The 19,091-nt window shown below is 35.3% G+C and overlaps 1 protein-coding gene across 1 annotated transcript; it reads right to left on the reverse strand.

Annotated features, from left to right (window-relative positions):
* Nucleotides 1-2,483: 2,483 nt before the first annotated feature.
* Nucleotides 2,484-14,552, reverse strand: LOC105202181 (fatty acid synthase-like). The gene is made up of 7 exons (XM_039453343.1): nucleotides 11,125-14,552; nucleotides 10,694-11,047; nucleotides 5,928-9,103; nucleotides 5,243-5,711; nucleotides 4,828-5,134; nucleotides 3,233-4,734; nucleotides 2,484-2,977 (listed from the first exon to the last, which is right to left on the reverse strand). Exons 1-7 carry the CDS (start codon nucleotides 11,228-11,230, stop codon nucleotides 2,604-2,606), a joined length of 6,288 nt encoding a protein of 2,095 aa, XP_039309277.1. The 5' UTR covers nucleotides 11,231-14,552; the 3' UTR covers nucleotides 2,484-2,603.
* Nucleotides 14,553-19,091: the final 4,539 nt, after the last annotated feature.

Genomic DNA, 19,091 nt, shown 5'->3' on the forward strand with positions numbered 1-19,091 from the left:
ACTGGAGCACTGGACGAAAACAAACAAAAACACAGTTGTTTCCTTAGTCTACTCACAGATGGCAGTACTAATGTCGCCAGACTAAAGTCACTAGATTAATAAAGTACCGCAATTCATAAGACTCAATGTATAAGGCCATTTGGAGCCAAAATGGCGTCGGAAAGTGTAAAGAGTGCACACTTTCATAATGTATGTATCTACGTATGTATGTATGTATTAAGTGCAATTATTTACCGTGAGACTCCGTGAGATGCGTTAGATCTGTTGTATTATTGTTGTACTCTAAGAAATGAAACGATATTAAACGTTTAAAAACATGCCTAATTCCGAATAAATTAAAACCTTTAGACTTTATTGAAATGTTTTTAAATAATTGTCGTACAGACTTTGTGCCATCATGCCACAATATTGTTTTTAAACTTATCAAAACATTTATTATAGCACGCATCCATTTTATCTTAAAAAAAATATATTAATATTAACGCATACAGAATACGCATATATAATATTAACGCATATTAAACACATATAGTAGTAAAAGCGTTGCAATAAAATCATATGTGAATAAGAACCATTATAAATAAAATTAATTTATATAATTTATGATTTTCTTTCTTATTTAAATACATTTATACACATATGCACATTTTAAATGTGCCGCATGTTGGAGCCAAAATGGCGGAATGATTGCGGTACTTTATAAATCTAGTGGCTTTACGCCAGACAATATGGCGGCCCCCTCCTCCCCTAAAATGTTCACTCCCCGCGCCGTTAGGCTCCGTCCAGATATTCATACGTCAATGGGTTCCTCTCTGCTTACGCCATCAACTAATAGCTTATTGTAGAAAGCTCAATATGGCTGATATTCATAGTCGATTTTTATTTCAACAATGTCTTAAGTAACGTCTTAAGGTGATAATACGGCTCTCTGATTGGTTGATGACATCTTAAGATGATACTTAAGACGATCTTAAATATAAGAATTGAATATGAATACCGGCCCATGTGTACAGTCGTGTTCATTATAGTTGCAACACTTTTTCTTAGATGCGTTTCTGAACGCGCAACTATAACGAAAGCTGAGAACATGATTGGTTCTTACTTGTGGATCCAACCAATTATGTTCGCCGCTCGATGAGCAAGTCTACATTCCAAAAACCATCGAAGAAAAAGTGTCGCAACTATAATGAATACGACTGTACATACTGAACGCCATGCTTGTCCAGTCGTGTTCATTATAGGCCTAGTTAACATCGAGCACTTGATACGCGTACTAACTAAAAACTTTCCGTTTGTTTTCTGTTCCTGAACTCCCTGAATTAGTGTGCACTTAAAATGAAATAGATATATATTTGAAAGTTAGTGAAAGCAAGAAGAAACGTTCCAGTGCAGTCTAGTGCAGGAATAGAAAACAAGCCTTTTATATTAAATTATCTTAATGCGTTTTCGACTGCAGTAGGTTTTAACCCAGGTTTGCCGCCATTTGCCGAAATTGTCCAATTAGAACGGACGATTGTGAAAAACGCTCTTACTTTTGACGATGCGTGTATACATGATAAATATATTAAATTATCTCGATTTATATTGTACCTGCTTAATATATTATTCTTTAAATTCTTTGCCAAAATTAAGATAATTTAATAGAAAATTACTAATTAGTACGCGTATCAAGTTTTCGGTGTAAACTAAACCATAGAGGCGACATTTTTTCGATGGTTTTTGGAATGTAGACTTGCTCATTAAGCAAGGCGAACGTAGTTGCTTCTTACTTGTGGATCCAGGAGAATTGCCTAGGGGGATCATGTGACTATTTCCGATCTTGTCCTATTTCTGTAAATCACTGAAATTCCCCACGCGGATGCTTTCAACGCACATCATTGGTTAATCAATTTACTATACCTAACTTTATTGCTAACCAATGATACAACATATAGACGAATAGTATCATTTATTGTCTATTATTTTAATAAAACAATTAATGATAATTATACGCTTTAAACCATGCTTGGTTACTAAGAAGTTCATGTGCGAAAGTTGATATTATATCATGTTGTAGTTACTGAGAACTAAGGTAACAAAGGTACGCCTTCGGTGAAACGCATACTCCCTCGCTTTTTGCCAACCGAAGGTTGGCAGCAGTCGGTCGTAGAAATAATATATCCTTCTACCAAAAATATATTACGTTAACTTTCGTCCTTAAAATGATAGTTAGACAAGACAGTAGTGAGGACGATATGAGATTGTAGGTTTTGAATAAAAATAAATTTTTTAAAATTAAATGTTATTTTTTTATTACAAACGCTTTTTCTTAAAAATTTATAAGATTTTATATCACAAACTAAAATAATAAAAAAATTTGCTGGCATACACTTTTTTTATTAAAATATAAACATTAAATTTTATTTTCCATTAATAATTTATTAAATTTCAACAATTTGTTAAAAAATTACAAAATTTTTAACATATTTTTCTTGCATTTTGGATCATATATTTGCAAGAATAAACTATTTAAATTGTATACTATTATAATATAATGTATAGTTTTATAATTAAATATAATTAATATTTAGTTTAAAAATTTTTTTTTAATAAAACGAAACAGCTTACTCGTTATACATTGAAGATAATTCTCGCAATTTAGTGATAGTTAAGGCACGGATCTCTAGCGCCGACAAAACAATGTCATAATTCCCTTCAAGAGTCTGTTTTATCTCTGTGTTCATTAGCGAATCCAGACCTAAATCGGCTAAGGTAATGTTGGGATTAATCGAATCAACGCCTTTAATACCTAAAACATTAGCAACGGTTGCGACAAGATCAGTTTTGTTGTCATCGTCAGACTTATACTTTTTAGCGAACACGGTAGAAGCCAGAACTGGATGCGGTTCTTGAAGGAATATATCCATCGTAGCAAGACAACTCGAAATGTGTTGTGGTATAGTTCCGCTCACCTCGACGTCATTACCTCCCATCATTTCTGAAGAAGTAAAATGTAAGAGAAATTGTGTATATACAAAATCAATAAATTTAGAAAAACGTTATATAAAATACGCATTAAGTATCGTTTCATTATTATACTATAAGTCATACTTTTTAGAAAGAATTTAAAATAATTATTGAGATTTTAAAAAAGCAAAGAAAAAGCAACGTTTGGAAAACATTTATTCAAAAATTTGATTAAAGAAAAGACCATTCCTATTTTCTCGAAACATTTTGTATAATAATATATTACCCATGACTAAGCCAACATCTCCGATGGCACCCCACTGAATGGCGAGACCAGGTAAACCATTAGACTGCCTCTCTTCCATTATTCTCTCCATTGTTGAGTTTGCAAAAGCATAGTTGGTTTGACCAATACTACCGCGACCGCTTGACCAAGACGAAAACACCACAAAATAATCTAACAATGGGCAGAGCATCCTCGATATCGCGTCTAAATTTCTTGTAATATTGACTTTCGGTAAAATAACCGCTTTGAAATCGGCTTCTTTCAGGTTTTCGATCAGGGCATCACGTATGACGACTGCCAGATTAAATACACCACCTACCGGAGCCAACTGGTTGCTTTCTTGGATCAAACGTTGGGCACCTGATGGTGTCGTAACATCTTCTATGAAAATAATGATTTTCACTCCGTTTTCGCGCCAGCGACGCACACAAAATGCCTGATAACCGGTGCGTATGCCTGAGCGTGATACGAGAACGATGAATTTGGCACCACGACTGATCATCCAGTCGGCCAGTTCTAGACCGAATCCGCCGAGACCACCGACCAAGACGTATGATTTCTCCGGATTCATGTAAGTACGCGGAATTGCTGCTACTGCCTTTGGCGTTGGTAGGATTCGCTTCCTCGGTTCCTCATCACGGATTTTCAGTAGTACTTTGCCAAAATGCTTGCCCGTCGCCATGAATCTGAAACCCTGCTCGAGTTGTTGTTCTAAAAAAACAATTGATTGGAGCGGACGTACCGCGCCATTCTTGATACCTTCTGAAATAAGTTTTACTAGTTTCTTCTTTATCACCCTGTCATTTTCTCCCACGTCGTCACCGAATACCGTATCCAACAATATATCATGGAAAGACATATTGTTCGAAAACAATGACATTCCTATATGGTTGACATTCGACAAATCATACTTGCCGGCTTCTAGAAAACGGCCGTAATCCGCAAGGCACCGAATGCCAGCTTGCAACTTCTCCTCTCCCAGTGAATTTAGTACGACGTCGACTCCACGTCCTTGTGTCTCAATACGTATAAGCCGTTCGAAACTTGTATCTCTGGCATTGCCGATGTGCCTGTCATTTAATTGCGGGAAGACTTTCTTGAGATAGTCTCTTTTTTCCGGAGTATCGACAGTAGTGAAGACTATACAACCAGCATGCAACGCAATGGCAATCGCTGCTTCACCAACACCGCAATTACCAGCATGGATTAATACGCTTTCGCCTGCTTTCAATCGACCCCGTATAAATAGAGCATAGTAACTAGTAGCGTAAGCGATAGGTATAGTTGCAGCTTCTTCTAAAGTCCATCTGTCAGGTACATCCCAAAGAAAATCAAGATCCGCAACTACAGTGGTCGCTATTCCTTTAGCTTCAACTATGCCCATCACGCGACGACCTTCAGCGTCTCTTCCGGAGAATTCATATCCCAATACGCACTCTTTCGTAGCCACATTCCGTGGCAAGATGTCTAATGGTAATTTGTCACTCGCCAACATGATATCCCTTTGCATAATTTATACTTTTTTTTTAGTCAAAGGTCCAAATTATCTAAATTTTCAATGAATTATTTCTAAAAAATACTAATTTAAAACTTACCTGACGTTTATTGGAGCATAGTATACGTAACAAAGTTTCTTATTAAGAAAATTTTGGTCATAATTTAATGGGCTTTTAATCCATTTTAAGCTGCTGAGGTCACCCCACTTCAATGTATTGGCATATACATGATGCACTTGTAAACAGGATACATCCAAAGGTACGTGTCGATAACTGCCCCATTGTCCTCCTTTCAGCACATTGGCAGTCAATCCTTTGTTTAACTGTTCTGCGTAAAACTTCTCGGTTAAGTCAAACTTGGGAGCATTCTTGTCCTGGATAAAAACGAAGCGTGCATTTGCATTGCCTGTTTCGCGTCGTATGCAAGTCATGAGTCCGAGCATTACAATGTAATTAAAAAAAGGTTTAAAGGTTCGAAATAATTTTTTGTCTATAATATATTTTCATACTTTACCAAGTGTTTCTTCGTTCTGAGATATAAAGAACACTTCTTGATTTTCGCTATCAGATTTCTTCAACGCTGTTTCTACATCCTCCAGCCACGAGAGATTTTTGTCTGTGATTTGTATTACCACCGGTTGTTTCTTTTCTTCCCGTTTCTTTAGCAACAAGAAAGTTTTTCCTATTGGATCGGTTTGTTTTCCAGCCAACGATAGATCATTTTCTTCTAACACAGTTTTCAAATCCAAGTGCACAGTACTTTCTTCCAATAGAATGAAACAACCAGGTTTTAAAGCAGCCACCAAATTTTTGAGAATGACGTAAGACTTATTCGACAGAACATCCGCCGCTATGACAAAGTGCACATCCAGAGCAGGAGGTACTTCCTTCACGTCTCGCATTACGACGTTAGCATTCACTTTCATTTGATTCAAACTCTGTATGTAATTGTGGACAGGAGCTGCTATTACTTGTAAATCTATCTGTAATAAATTGATTCTGGAGTCATTCTAAATACTAAAGAGAGATCTCTTGAAAAATTACAAGTTACAAACAAAAAATCACAAACAGAAACAAATGTTGTTAAAAACGTTAAAATTAATGAGATAATTTTGTACGTGACAGTAGGAATTTTAAATTAAAAAGTATTACATTTTTAATGACATAAACAATTTATTGAAATTTTGCGATACACTTACGATAGGCGATATTAATTCATTATTGAAAATGTTAAATATAATCGGCGCCAAAAGATCTTCCGCAACCCGTTTACCGGCAACTTCCACGGTTTTCAGTTTCAATGCCATCATATTTTCACACATAATTTGCAAAAGGATAGTAAGTGCGTATATTTTTCCTCCCCTTGGATGATCTAGATTATGCGAATTTTCATAGGGCACAAAAATGTATCGTTCATACTTAGGTTCAACTTGAGTGTGGTGTCGGCGACGTGCCAAAGAAAGTTTAAGTCCTCTGAGCTCAATACCACCCGAATCAATAACTTCACTGTCTTTATAGTGATACACCGGTAATCCACCATCCTCTGGTAATTCTTTCACGAGTTGTTTATGAAGAATGGGATCGATCGCGGCGTATTGGATACGCTTTGGTACATACATTAGTCTATGGTTAGCAGACATAATGCCAAACTGAAGCATAGTATCTATGTACGGAATCCACTTATTGAACCAGTACAATTGACCGGTAACGACGTAATTATCGCAAGATTTGATTCCTTGAAAGACATCGCGATATTCGCACCCGCGCAACCTTAATTCTTTATAAATATCTTTGGAAGTTAATGGCAAAATCTCATCATCGGTACGTATCACTGGTGTTGGCAACAGCTCCAGCTGATCTTTCGCAATAGTTTCGGACACGCGGACGTTTCCGCTGACAACGATTGTAGCGCCCTCACAGATTTCAAAGTCGCCCGTTCCCTCGAAAATGGTTATCAAAAATTTCACCGTTTTTTCTTTCGGCATAAGAATGCTTCTCTGAAAGCGCACGTTCTCGAATACCACCGGCAATCTTTCAAAATCCGTACCACGCTGTTCAGCCAAAGTTTTCCATACTAACAGAATATAGCCAGAAACTGGAAAATATACTCGTCCGTCTATCTGATGTCCAGCTAGATATGCATCTGTTTCTTTTGATATATTTATTTCGACTATATGCTCTCCCGAGTGCCTTGATGTCTGATTGAAATTAGGCACATTCCAAGCGGTGGAATGGTCCCACTTGATTAGAGGCCCGATCATCGGTGTTCCTCTACCGACCGGAAAACTTATCGGCGGGTATAATTTTAAAATATCAAGTTTTGCACCAGTATTATACATCTTACCCACATTAGACAGTAGAAATGCCACGTTGTCCAAATGATTCCGTTTGTGAAGACCAATATAGGTTATCGTTGGTGGTAATGATCTGCGCAAAATTGTTTGTAGCAAACAGTCCGGCGCAATTTCGATTGTTATTGCGTTCTCTGGAATATGCGCCATCGCCTCTTGAAAAAGTACAGGAGAGAGTAAATTATTTACGTGATACGCAGACGAGCTAGTCTGTGCGAGCGGACTGTCCCATGCAGACTCGGGGATGGAACTGGAAATCCATCTGGCTGACCTTTGTTTCGGATTCGGGATTACTTTGTCGAGAGAATCACGTAGCTTTGGCCCGGCCGAGGCGATGTATTTGCTGTGAAATGCAAAGCCGGAACTTCTCACCTTCTTGACGAAGATATCTTTGCTTTTAAGCGTTTCTGCAAACTTTTGCACAGACTCAGTCGGACCGGAAATCGTGACTATGTCTTTGGCGTTATGACAAGCTGGAAAGATATTTGGTGGGCATATTTTTCTGGCCTCTTCCCAACTCAAACCAACTGCCGCCATAGCGCCCGATTCCAACTTAGAGTCTATAATCGCCTTACCTCTATAGTAAGCCGCTAAAATAGTTTGCTCTAATGTAAACGCACCGTCAGCATATGCACACGCTAGTTCTCCCGTGGAATGTCCGACTATACCATCCGGCGATATACCTATCGACGTTAAGACATCTACAAGAGCGACCTGCATAGCCGTAATAGCCACAAAAGAATTTATTACTTCTTCGATTATTTTGTCAGTGGCGTTCATAATAATAGTCATGAGATCGATGCCATGGGGTGCCAACGCGACCGCGCATTGTCGTAAACTACGTTGAAAAGTTTCAATGCCGAACAATTGATGTCCCATGCCCGCCCATTGCGTGCCCATACCGGAAAATACGAACCAAATTGGACGCCTCTCTTTAGAGCTCGTTATCTCAGTCACTTCACGTGTACCATCGATGTTAAGTATTTCGTAGCCGCGAAAGTCATGGCCGAAAATAGCATTATTGTGAATTATTCGTAACAACGAGAGAAATTCATCATCATTACGATGCTCTTGTGCTTTATTTAATAAAGTATGCACACCTTCTTTTGTTCGACCCGATACTGCAACCAACTTGGGCAACAATTCTGTGATGTTCAATGGCGGTGACGGTTTTGATTTTCTTTTTGGATTGCTACGGAGAATGACATGCGCGTTTGCGCCGCCAAAGCCGAACGAATTGATGCCCACGAGACCACCGTTCCATGGTGTGGCCTTGTCGACCACTCTAATGCGTCCTTCCTTTAATGCAGGAATGTTTGGATTTGGTGTTTTAAAGTGCAAATTGGCCGGTATTACGCCTGCTTCCATCGCGATTAATATCTTGGCGATCGAGCATAATCCACTGGCCGGTTCCGAGTGACCCATGTTGGATTTGACCGAGCCTATTAATAATGGAGTGTTCCGGTCTTTGCAGAATAGTTTTTCGATCGAATTTACCTCCACCCTATCTCCTACTTTAGTACCGGTACCGTGAGCCTCTACGTAACTCACGTCCACGGGATTAATTCCAGCCTCGGTATAAATATCACGCATCAATTCATACTGCTTTTCACCATTGGGATACGTAATACCCTCGGATTTGTAGCCATCTATATTTGTCTTTGTTCGAATTACTGTCGCGTATACTCGACGCGCATCCTTTGCTTTCTGTAAATATATTGCCACCACCGCATCAGCCCTTACGTAACCGTTAGCCGAAACGTCAAATGTTTTGCATTTGCCATCTTGGGACAGCATATTTAATTTCAGACACTGCAGTGAGTAATTCGGTCTCAACACAAGATTCAGTCCACCGACGATTGCAGCATCGCACTCGCCGGCACGTATTGCGCTTACAGCTTGATGTGTGGCATATAAGGAGGAGGAACAAGCTGTATCTAATGCGTAACTAGGTCCAGTAAAGTCAAATGCATAGGAAATTCTGTTGGCGAACATAGACCTGGAACTGCCGAGCAGATTGTATCCTGGAAGCAAGTGCAAATATCTCAAGTTTTTTTTCATTAACTTGTGTGATCTTTCTAACGCCATATGATATTTATAATAAATATTAAAATATGAACAACATTGTTGTCTCGATTTATTTTTAGCAAATTGTTTCATCTTTTTAACGCCATAAGATATCTATCTATCTATCTATCTATGTATCTATCTATCTATATATATATGTATATCCATAAAATTGTACACCGCGCTTTTTTTCTCTTACTTTTTCATTTAATTAGACTGAGCCACGCGTAGCGGGGTACAATTAGTTTATCATGAATATTAAAATATAAACAACAGTTATTTACACGTAGACTCAGAGAAAAATTATTTTTAAATTAAAGAAATTTTTTCTCTTCTAGATTTTTTTTAAATTAAAATAAATGTACTTTTAAAGAAAATAAAAATTTATTTAAAAGAATAAATAATGGTTTTAATAACAACGTTATTTGTTTTTTATGGTAAATAAATTATTCTTTCAATTTTGTAGTTTAATTTAAACAAATAATTTTTTAATTCATAGAAAATATTGGTAGTAATGTAAGAAATAATTTAGTTCTGATTAGTTTATATATATATATATATCTTTATATTATAGTTATATATATATATATATATATCTTTCATTTTATAAAAGATTTGCGCAACTAAACTATTTCTTTTATAATTTCAATAAGAAAATAGAGTAAGGCAAAAATTATTCGCATTTTTGCTAGAACATCTCTTTAAGTTTATCACACTGCGTTCCGGACAGGCAGGCTTTAAGTTTGCACTACTGTGGTCCCATAATCAAAGCTGAACCTTGATCGCTTAGTTTGTTTACTGCTACGAGCGTGTAAATATGACCGCTTCGCTAGATGTTTGCACCAAGGAGAAACAGAGAGTTGTAATACGATTTCTTTAGTCGGAAGAAGTGAAAGGTGTTGAAATTCATCGGAGGCTTATAATACAATTTGCCGGTTTGCCAGTATCAACTCTTAACATTGTTAAACCTTTTCGTCTTTAGTGGAATAGCGTCTCGCTCCCTCTTTGTGTGCCACACTTTATGCGTTTACTTTTAAACTTTTCGATCTATTCATATACACTTCTGCGTGGCAAAGCAGTGTCTCCGCATTGTGTTAAAAGCCTCTGATAAATTACAGCACCTTTCACTCCTTCTTTCTTCTGACCGAAACGCAGTGTGACAAATTTAAAAACGTGCTTTAGCAAAAGTGCAGATAATTTTTGACTTACTCTCGTAAACAAGAAATTTCTTCAAATCAAAGAAACTTTCTTTTATCCGTATTGCAATGCTATACTTTTTCAACCGTATCAACAAATTTCTTTGTTTCAAATCTTTTTTAAATTGAAAAAACTTTTTTTTCTGTAATATGATGCATCGGTACCATCATAGTTATTTTCGTATTTTTAAATAAATTTTTAGATTTCTAGGATCTATAATTGTAATAATGTCTTAATTTTTTTTACGTTTAAATAAAACTTGAACAAATACCTTGTTTCGCGATAGATAGAAAAAGTTAAAATAATTGACTAAGAAAATATTTTGACACAATTTTTGATAGTATACAAACCATTTATGATTTTTGGATCTCTCAACCAAAATTCATCCGATTCCGAGGTAGAGATACCGACAAATACACCGGTACGCGATCCTCTCATAGTCGTAGGATTGATACCAGCGTCAATTATGGCTTCATAGGTTGATTCTAACATTAAACGAAGCTGAGGGTCCATTGCATGTGCCTGTTTGGAATGTATTCCAAAAAAAGTGGCATCGAAGTGGCTGAGGTCCTTTATCTTGGCATATCTGACTGGAAGCCCATAAAGACCTCTTGCCCAACGCCCCTCGTCAACTGTCACCATATCTATTTCGTTCATTAAATTCTTTTTAAACTCATCGATATTAGTTGACTCGGGCAGACGGCCTGGAAAAAGTGTTTATTTAGCCGATACATCACGCTCCCATAACGTTCCAGCAAGTCGTGCCATAATAGACAATTACCTGATATCCCCGTAATGACAATGTCACTATCGGTATACGGTATTTCATTTTCGATCACGGACTCCCGCCTAATGGGACTGTAGACACTTTCTAACTGAGCAGCCATTGCCTTGTCGTAGAAGAATTGTATTAACTTTTATTCTGGCTCTGCAAAAATAAAACCAATTCGACCTTTTTACATTTATCAACACATCTGTCGAGTTAACAAAGTGTTAGCAATTGTGTTTATATATTGCTACAATTTCGCCGGATTTATAACACAGCTAAAGAAATCTCTTTAGTATTTCAAGATTAGGGATAGTACAAGCATCAAATTAATAATTAAATTGATTAACAATTTAATTTTGTGCTTTATATTTAGATTCTTCTTTAAAACTGTCTTTTAAGTCCGGTGAAATTGCGATACGCAGTTTCGGGGAATTTTGTAAATGTCTATAAAGTTTACTTAAAAAAATTATTGAGCACTAAGAACTGCTTTCAAACGGTAATGTCGTATTCATTATTTCGGAAGAGTCCCAGTTGCGCACAAACCCAATTGGACACCACCAATTGTAATGGCCAATGCCTAGAGTATTTCCGTTGGTTGGATTAGATTAGATTTCGTGATTGGTGGTGTCCGATCGAGTCTGTGCGCATCTGAGAACCTCCCATTATTTTTATTTGTTATTATAATACAATTCCCAGTTTTATTAGGATTTGTATTGTATTGTTTAAACTTTAAATTATTTAATTTAAACTTTTTTGTATACGTATTTTGTATTGTCCTAATTTTTTAATAAAGTAAATTGAAATTAGAAAGCGACTTTTGCAGTAGAAATTATTTCATATTTATAAAAAGTAAATGCCGGGGTAATTGGAAAAATGGCGTTTTAGAAAAAAAATTAGTTGCAAATATTAAAACATCTCTAAATATTAAAACATACAAAACACATTTCTTAGAAGAACTGGAGAACTATCTTAATTATTTGATTAATTAACGTTGATTTTTTTTAATAGGACAATATCTACACAGAAATGTACAATATTTGAGAACGCATCTTCTATTGATAAAGGTTTATCAGAAATCTTTACTTTTTCTTATCTCTCTTTTATTTAATTTTTGACTTCTTGTTTTATCCTAAATTTTTGTAATTTATTAGATAAACATTTGTAATGATTTATTCATGCCTTCAATTAACAATTGTTAAATTTTTAATTAATAATTGCGCAAAATATTGTCAAATAATTTAAAAATAAATTGTATTGTAATAATAACAAAAAAAATGGTAAGATGAACATTGTTACAGTGATACTGAGACGACTCTACAACAAGATAATTGCAAGAATTCACCTTCGCTTGCATTGAAACAGGTGGACGTCATTTTAAACATTTATTACAAAATAATTATACTATTTAAACATATTGTTTGTGATTAGTGTGTAAAGTATTGTTACGTCCGTCGATTACACAAACACTCTCGCGCGCTCTCACACAAAAGGCACTCGCGTGCGATAAATAATAAAGCAGAATCTTTAAAAAACTCCAACGTTTATTCCACACATCTGTCACCAAAACAAGGCTTCAGACCTCAACAACACGAACATCGCCACTCATAGACGAAAGACGTTTATAACATAATACACGCCTATACTGGGCGTAACACTGCCCCCTTTCTTTAGGTTGTCGTCCCGACAACCAACTAAGGACTTCTAAATCTTCACGACTTCTTGCTCTTCCCCTAGCTGCTGCAAAGGGATTCGGAGCTGCGTGACTTCGTCCACAAGACGTCATCTTCCTGCTAAGCTGTAGCTCATTCTTACTCTTCAGCTTGAGTTTTGAGCACTTCTTCCTTCATTCTTCGGACAAGGGGGGGGGGGGGAAATTAACTCTCGAGGACCCAACGCCTTAAGGGCTCCCTATGTCCCCGCCTCGACATTTGCCCTCAGGCCCTCGGAAAAACCTCAATTCAAAAAAACCGGGGCAAGGCGGTCTTCTTAACACAAAGTTTCGACGATTCTTCACAAGAAAAACTTCACTTCGCACGAATCCCAAAACTGAAATTAAAAAAATTCCAACGAGTATCTCACTTAAAATAAAAATAAACCTGCAAAAGAAAAACTTTTTTTTAGTCACGAGTTTACAATAAAATTCCCACGAAGACACAAGTTTGACAATTTTTTGCCCTAAAAAAAAACGAAACTTTTTCCCAATTTCCAAAGAAAGAACGATTCCCCGAACCCGTCCTCCCAGGCGTGGACTTCCAGGGAAGCACAACTCTCTCTCTCCCTCTCTTTCTCTCTCTCTCTATTCTCTCTCACTATTTTCCCTTATAGCCTTAATGGCCATAGCCCTTTCTACCGCTGCACGCAGGGAAATCACTCCCTCCAATTGAAGGGTTTGTTTAACAAAACCGTCCGCAAGCGCAGCAACAAATCGTAAGCATGCGATTTTATCTCGTACTTCCGTAGAGCATTCCGGATAGACTAGACGAGACAGACGTTCAAGATTTGCTCAAAGAGTGGGAATATCTTCCCCTATACGTTGCTTTCTATTAGTAAATTGTGTATAAAAAGACTGAAACAAGTGACTTTCTCCGAAACGCAATTCTAAGCGTGACTCTAATTCAGAAAATTGTAAATTCTCCAATTCCGAAATCCCGTCTAAAATTGAACGCGCTTTCCCTCTAAGACATGAAGCTAAAACCGCTACTTTAACGGTTTCAGTCCAATTATTTACTTGAGCGAGTAAACGGAATTGAGAAAGAAATTCGCGCAATGAAGAATTTCCATCATAAGTATCCGGCTTTAATTTAAAACCGATATTATTTTCTGAAGCAGAATTTTAATTGGTAAACGACTGGCCTTGTATTCGACGTAGTTGTTCATTAAGTTCGTCCTCACGCTGCTGAAAGCGAAGACGCTCCTCCTTCATCGTGCGAAGCTCCTCCAACGCAGCTCGCAACAACTCCGCGAGCCCGGAGTCTCAGCATCTCCTGTTGTACGCTCGATGTTATCTTCCGTCGTCCTCTCGACGAAATCTCCCGTAGAACGCACACTCGAACGTTCGTCGACTCCCGGAGATTGTGAAATCGTTCCTGAGGAGCGCGTGCACATCCCCTTCCTCGGAGTATGCACGAAAGCCATAGTTCAAAAATCGTCTAAAGCTCGTCTTGCTCGTCCTATCCCGGACGAGCCCCCAAAAATGTTACGTCCGTCGGTTACACAAACACTCTCGCGCGCTCTCACACAAAAGGCACTCGCGTGCGATAAATAATAAAGCAGAATCTTTGAAAAACTCCAACGTTTATTCCACACGTCTGTCACCAAAACAAGGCTTCAGACCTCAATAACACGAACATCGCCACTCATAGACAAAAGACGTTTATAACATAATACATGTACACGCCTATACCGGGCGTAACAGTATTATGACATTACATTAAAATTATTGTTCGTGAATGATAAGGAAGAAATAATCAATAAAATTTTTAGTTTAATTAAAACCTAAAAAGAAGAAGAAAATGAATGTGTGAGATTAAAAGAATTTTAGAGCTATTGTAATAAAATAATGGCACGTATTTATATGATTTTTAATTGCAAATATTCAAATCTTATCGAAGTTTCTCATTAATTATATTGTGTATAATTATTATATAGCGAAAATTTCAATAAATTATAAATTTATTTATTTACTTTATTTGTTACATTCATTTACAGCATAATTGAATTTAAAACAAATATTATACGCAACACACAGTATTAAGGCCGCGACACAGGCTTTTGCAAAACTGCATAACCGTATGCATAAAAAAATTGATTGGTCCATTTCCTTATGCATGTGATAACGGACCAATCAACTTTCTTATGCATACGGTTATGCAGCTATGCAAAAGCCTGTGCTATATATATACATACATATATATATATATATATATATATATATATATATATATATATATATATATATATATACAGGGTGATTCAGAACGACCCATGTGTCCTTGTAAAGACGTGTTCTTGAATAAATTCTGAGACGATTTTTCCTGTACGAAAATTTTGTCCGACGCTTACTTTTTGAATAATAAGAGGATAAAGTTAGCGAATCACGGGCCGTGTACACATAGTAGACAAAGGCGGCGCAACTCACCGTCCGACACGGTTAAGCGTCCGCGTCGGGCGGTGAGTTGCGCCGCCTTTGTCTACCATGTGTACACGGCCCGTGATTCGCTAATTTTATTCTCTTATTATTCAAAAAGTAAGCGTCGGACAAAATTTTCGTACAGGAAAAATCGTCTCAGAATTTATTCAAGAACACGTCTTTACAGGGACACATAGGTCGTTCTAAATCACCCTGTATATGAGGCAAATTTTTTAATTCATTGATTGATCAATCGATGAATTGAAAAAACTCGACCATAATGTTCCTGAAACTGAACGTTACGCGCTATGACAAACCAGTAACAAAGTGAGGAATAAAAGAATGCTAATAAAATAAGTGTAAACACCGATATATTTTAATTTTAAATCCAAAAGTACAAATTCCGAACAGCTCTAATTTTAAATATAGTTTCAAAAAATTTATTTGTAAACGACTTGAATTTCGTCACAAACGCAGAGGCCAGATCTGCATAGAGAAAGCGCGAAAGAGAGAGAGCGGCGTAATAAAATAATTTATATGTCGGAATGAACAAAAAGTTGCAAATGAAAGCGGGAGATGAGAGAGAGAGAAAGAGAGAGAGGAAGCGCGATCAGCTAACTTGCTGAGCCATAAGTACACCAGCAGAGAGGATTTAAATAATGATAGCATAATTCTGAATTATTTTTAGTTGAATTATTTAATGGTATTAATAGCATAAATATGCACAAACTAATTTGAGTGTCAATAATTGAACCGATAACGTCATTGACCGCATTGCGATAATTTTGACAATTGCGGACGAGTTCAGAGTTTATATTGAATTAAGTTGATAACTTTTCGCACGATTATTCCACAATTTTTATTATCACATTATCCTTATAACACATTGACTTACAGAATCGACGCCGCGCCGTGCGAGTGACGATATTGTCGCGTTCTCGATTTCATTAGAAGTTCGTGGACTTAGAATTTGGTACTCACGATTTCGGTAAGACATCAAATCATGCTCTTAATCTCATTTGTCCACAAGATAATTGGATAAATCTCTCATCGAGCCTCCTCCACTGAATTAATGACGTTTCAAAGTCGAGACAAAGGTCGTCAAGAACAAGTCGGGGTAAAAATCGTGGATGTTTCGAAACATTCTAATATTTTAATATTATATTGAATTATTCCATTTATAAAATTTTTACATTACGTCGTGGAACTTCGCAAAGTTTGTAAACAAATTTCAAGATTTTACACATCATTATTTATATCCGTGTAAAAAAATAAGTAATTTGTTTAATGAAATAACAATCTCAAAAGTACAAATTTTAAGCAATAAATTTTTTTCGTTCTTTAATTTACAACTGTAAATTTTGCATAATGCAAGTAATGCAGTTAAGGATTTTTACAAAACATTTATTGCTAAAAACAAATCCGCTAACAAAACTAGCGTATTATGACACATTTTTAAGAGACCCTTACAAGTAAAAAAATGCGTTTTCAGCACTTTTAAATAAAAGACTTCTTTAAAAGACGTGATAGATCAATTTAATTACCGGATTTTTTAGTGACAAAAAAATTTATAAGAATCATCTTATTTGATTTGTGGTATAAAATTCGTATCGTATAGTTTTATCAGTTTCACTGTGTTATACAAATAGTAATATTTTGTTACTTAACAATAATAATATTGTATAACCTTTTCGTCGTTTTATCGTGTGCCTATGTACGTACGCATGTCTCTGTGCTCGTCAAAGCCTACAAGCCGTAAGTAATAACAAAGTGGTAACTGTGCGATGCTGTAATTTCTACATTCAACGCAAGTTTTTTTATATTTTTTTATATTGAAGAGTGGGGAAAAAACCAAACTATTCTTAGTTCTGAAAACATGTTTACCGTCTTCCGAAGCTTTGTTTAATCTTGATGAGAATATTTTACAGATAATGGTGTGTAAATATGATGTGAATGCAAACCAAACCACAGACTCGTATATTTTCTTGCTGTACAACCATATGCATCAAAAAATTGATTAGTTCATTAGCATATACACAAGGAAATTATATTGTTCTCCTTTAAATAATTTATTAAATTATTTTACGTTAGATAATTTCAATGAAATAAAGATACCAAAAAGTTTATCAAAATCAGAAATAAAATTGACAGTTTCTATGACATTTTTTTTAAGCGCTCTAAATGAAATATAAGTTTTCAAAGAAGCGGCAACTGTAGCATTAAACACCTGAGTAGCACATTTAACTCGCATTTTCTACCAATTATTAGGATATATGTATATATTCGTTACTTACAAAAAATGTTTGCAAACCCACATATTTAAAAAATTCTGAAACTTTGTGTACAAATACAGGAGTTTTTTCATAACACAAAAATATTTTTTGTTTGGGTCTGTTCACAGTTTTAGGGATAAAACATCTTTTTGAAGAAAATTTTTTCTGTCCAAGCGAATATCGTTGAAACTATAAGAGAGAGAGAAAAAAATGTTCCAAATAAAAGTTGAATGGCTTGAATAGTATTTTATAATAATTAAAAAAAAATTTTTTTTTAATTTTTTTTTTATACCTTTCCCACCATTTGACATTTGTTATTTAAAATTTCCAAATATTTTTACAACAAAATTAAAGCTTATTTTTATACAAATCCAACCATATATAACAAAAGTGTTTTTCTGATACGTATTGGTCCGTGCGCTCGATTTTTCCGCGCTGAAATGGATTCGTCTCATGCGTATCGCTAATCGCGTATTACGCGATTGAACGTTGAAGGCAAATGAATATAGTACAATAAATATTAAAATTAGTTTTTTTTAAACAAAATAATAATAACTGATATAGTAAAATAATAAAGTTTTTTGAACTCAACTGCTAAAATCAATTAAATATTTTTGGCAATGTAAAAGTATGTACGTAATATTTTAGGCAATTAAAAACGAGTTATGAATAGAGAAATTATTATTTTCATAATAACTAGATTATTTTGCAATCTATCGATTATTTAATTTTGACTGTAAAACAGCTGATTGCAATGATCAATGTATTTTATTGACAAATGTTAAACAAAAAACTCAAAAATTCAGTAAACTTAAAAATATGCAAATAGACTAGTTTACGAAATGGTTTTTTGTCCGTACCAAGTTACAGCTTAAGGGGATAGAATTCACTATTTAAAAAAATGTACATTTTTTTTCGGCAAAATAATAACTACTGAGAATGGTGATGTGTATAAAAAAAATTTTTTAATGGAAGTTGCATTGCGTTTTTTTTTGCTCTATGATACTTTGTATAGATATAAGAATCAAAATATTCATGTTGTTCAAGTTTCCCCTGTTACCAACCCTTACAATTAAATTTTCATTCTTTATAAATTTATATGAAAATCTCTCCGTACCTCGAATCTTTTCACACTTTTCATATTCATTTTCTGCAATATCTTTTATAAATAAAAAAAGAAAATTAAATTCATCAAATATTTAAAATCAGTTTAGCAGGTTTATTATTCAAATGGTTCCATACAGAAATATTTAATTATTATTAATATATATTTTGTATAATTTTTAATAATTTAAGCACGACAATATTATATGTACATATATTAACAACGACATAAAAGATGAAACTAATTCAAATAAGTTATTTACGCATGTATAAGAAACATAACAATAGTAACGTATATTACTTCAATGTTTTTTTTATTGAACTATTATACAAATAGCACAATAAAAAAAACATTGCATGAAGGTCTATCTTCTACACTAAAAAATAAAATGATAACTTAACACTTTTGTATGTCCCAGAAAGTCCAAAACCTATCTGGAAACACTCAATTGGGAAGTTTTACCCCACCCGCC

This window comes from Solenopsis invicta, chromosome 9 (genome assembly GCF_016802725.1).
Source record: "Solenopsis invicta isolate M01_SB chromosome 9, UNIL_Sinv_3.0, whole genome shotgun sequence".
Classification (NCBI taxonomy): Eukaryota; Metazoa; Arthropoda; class Insecta; order Hymenoptera; family Formicidae; genus Solenopsis; species Solenopsis invicta.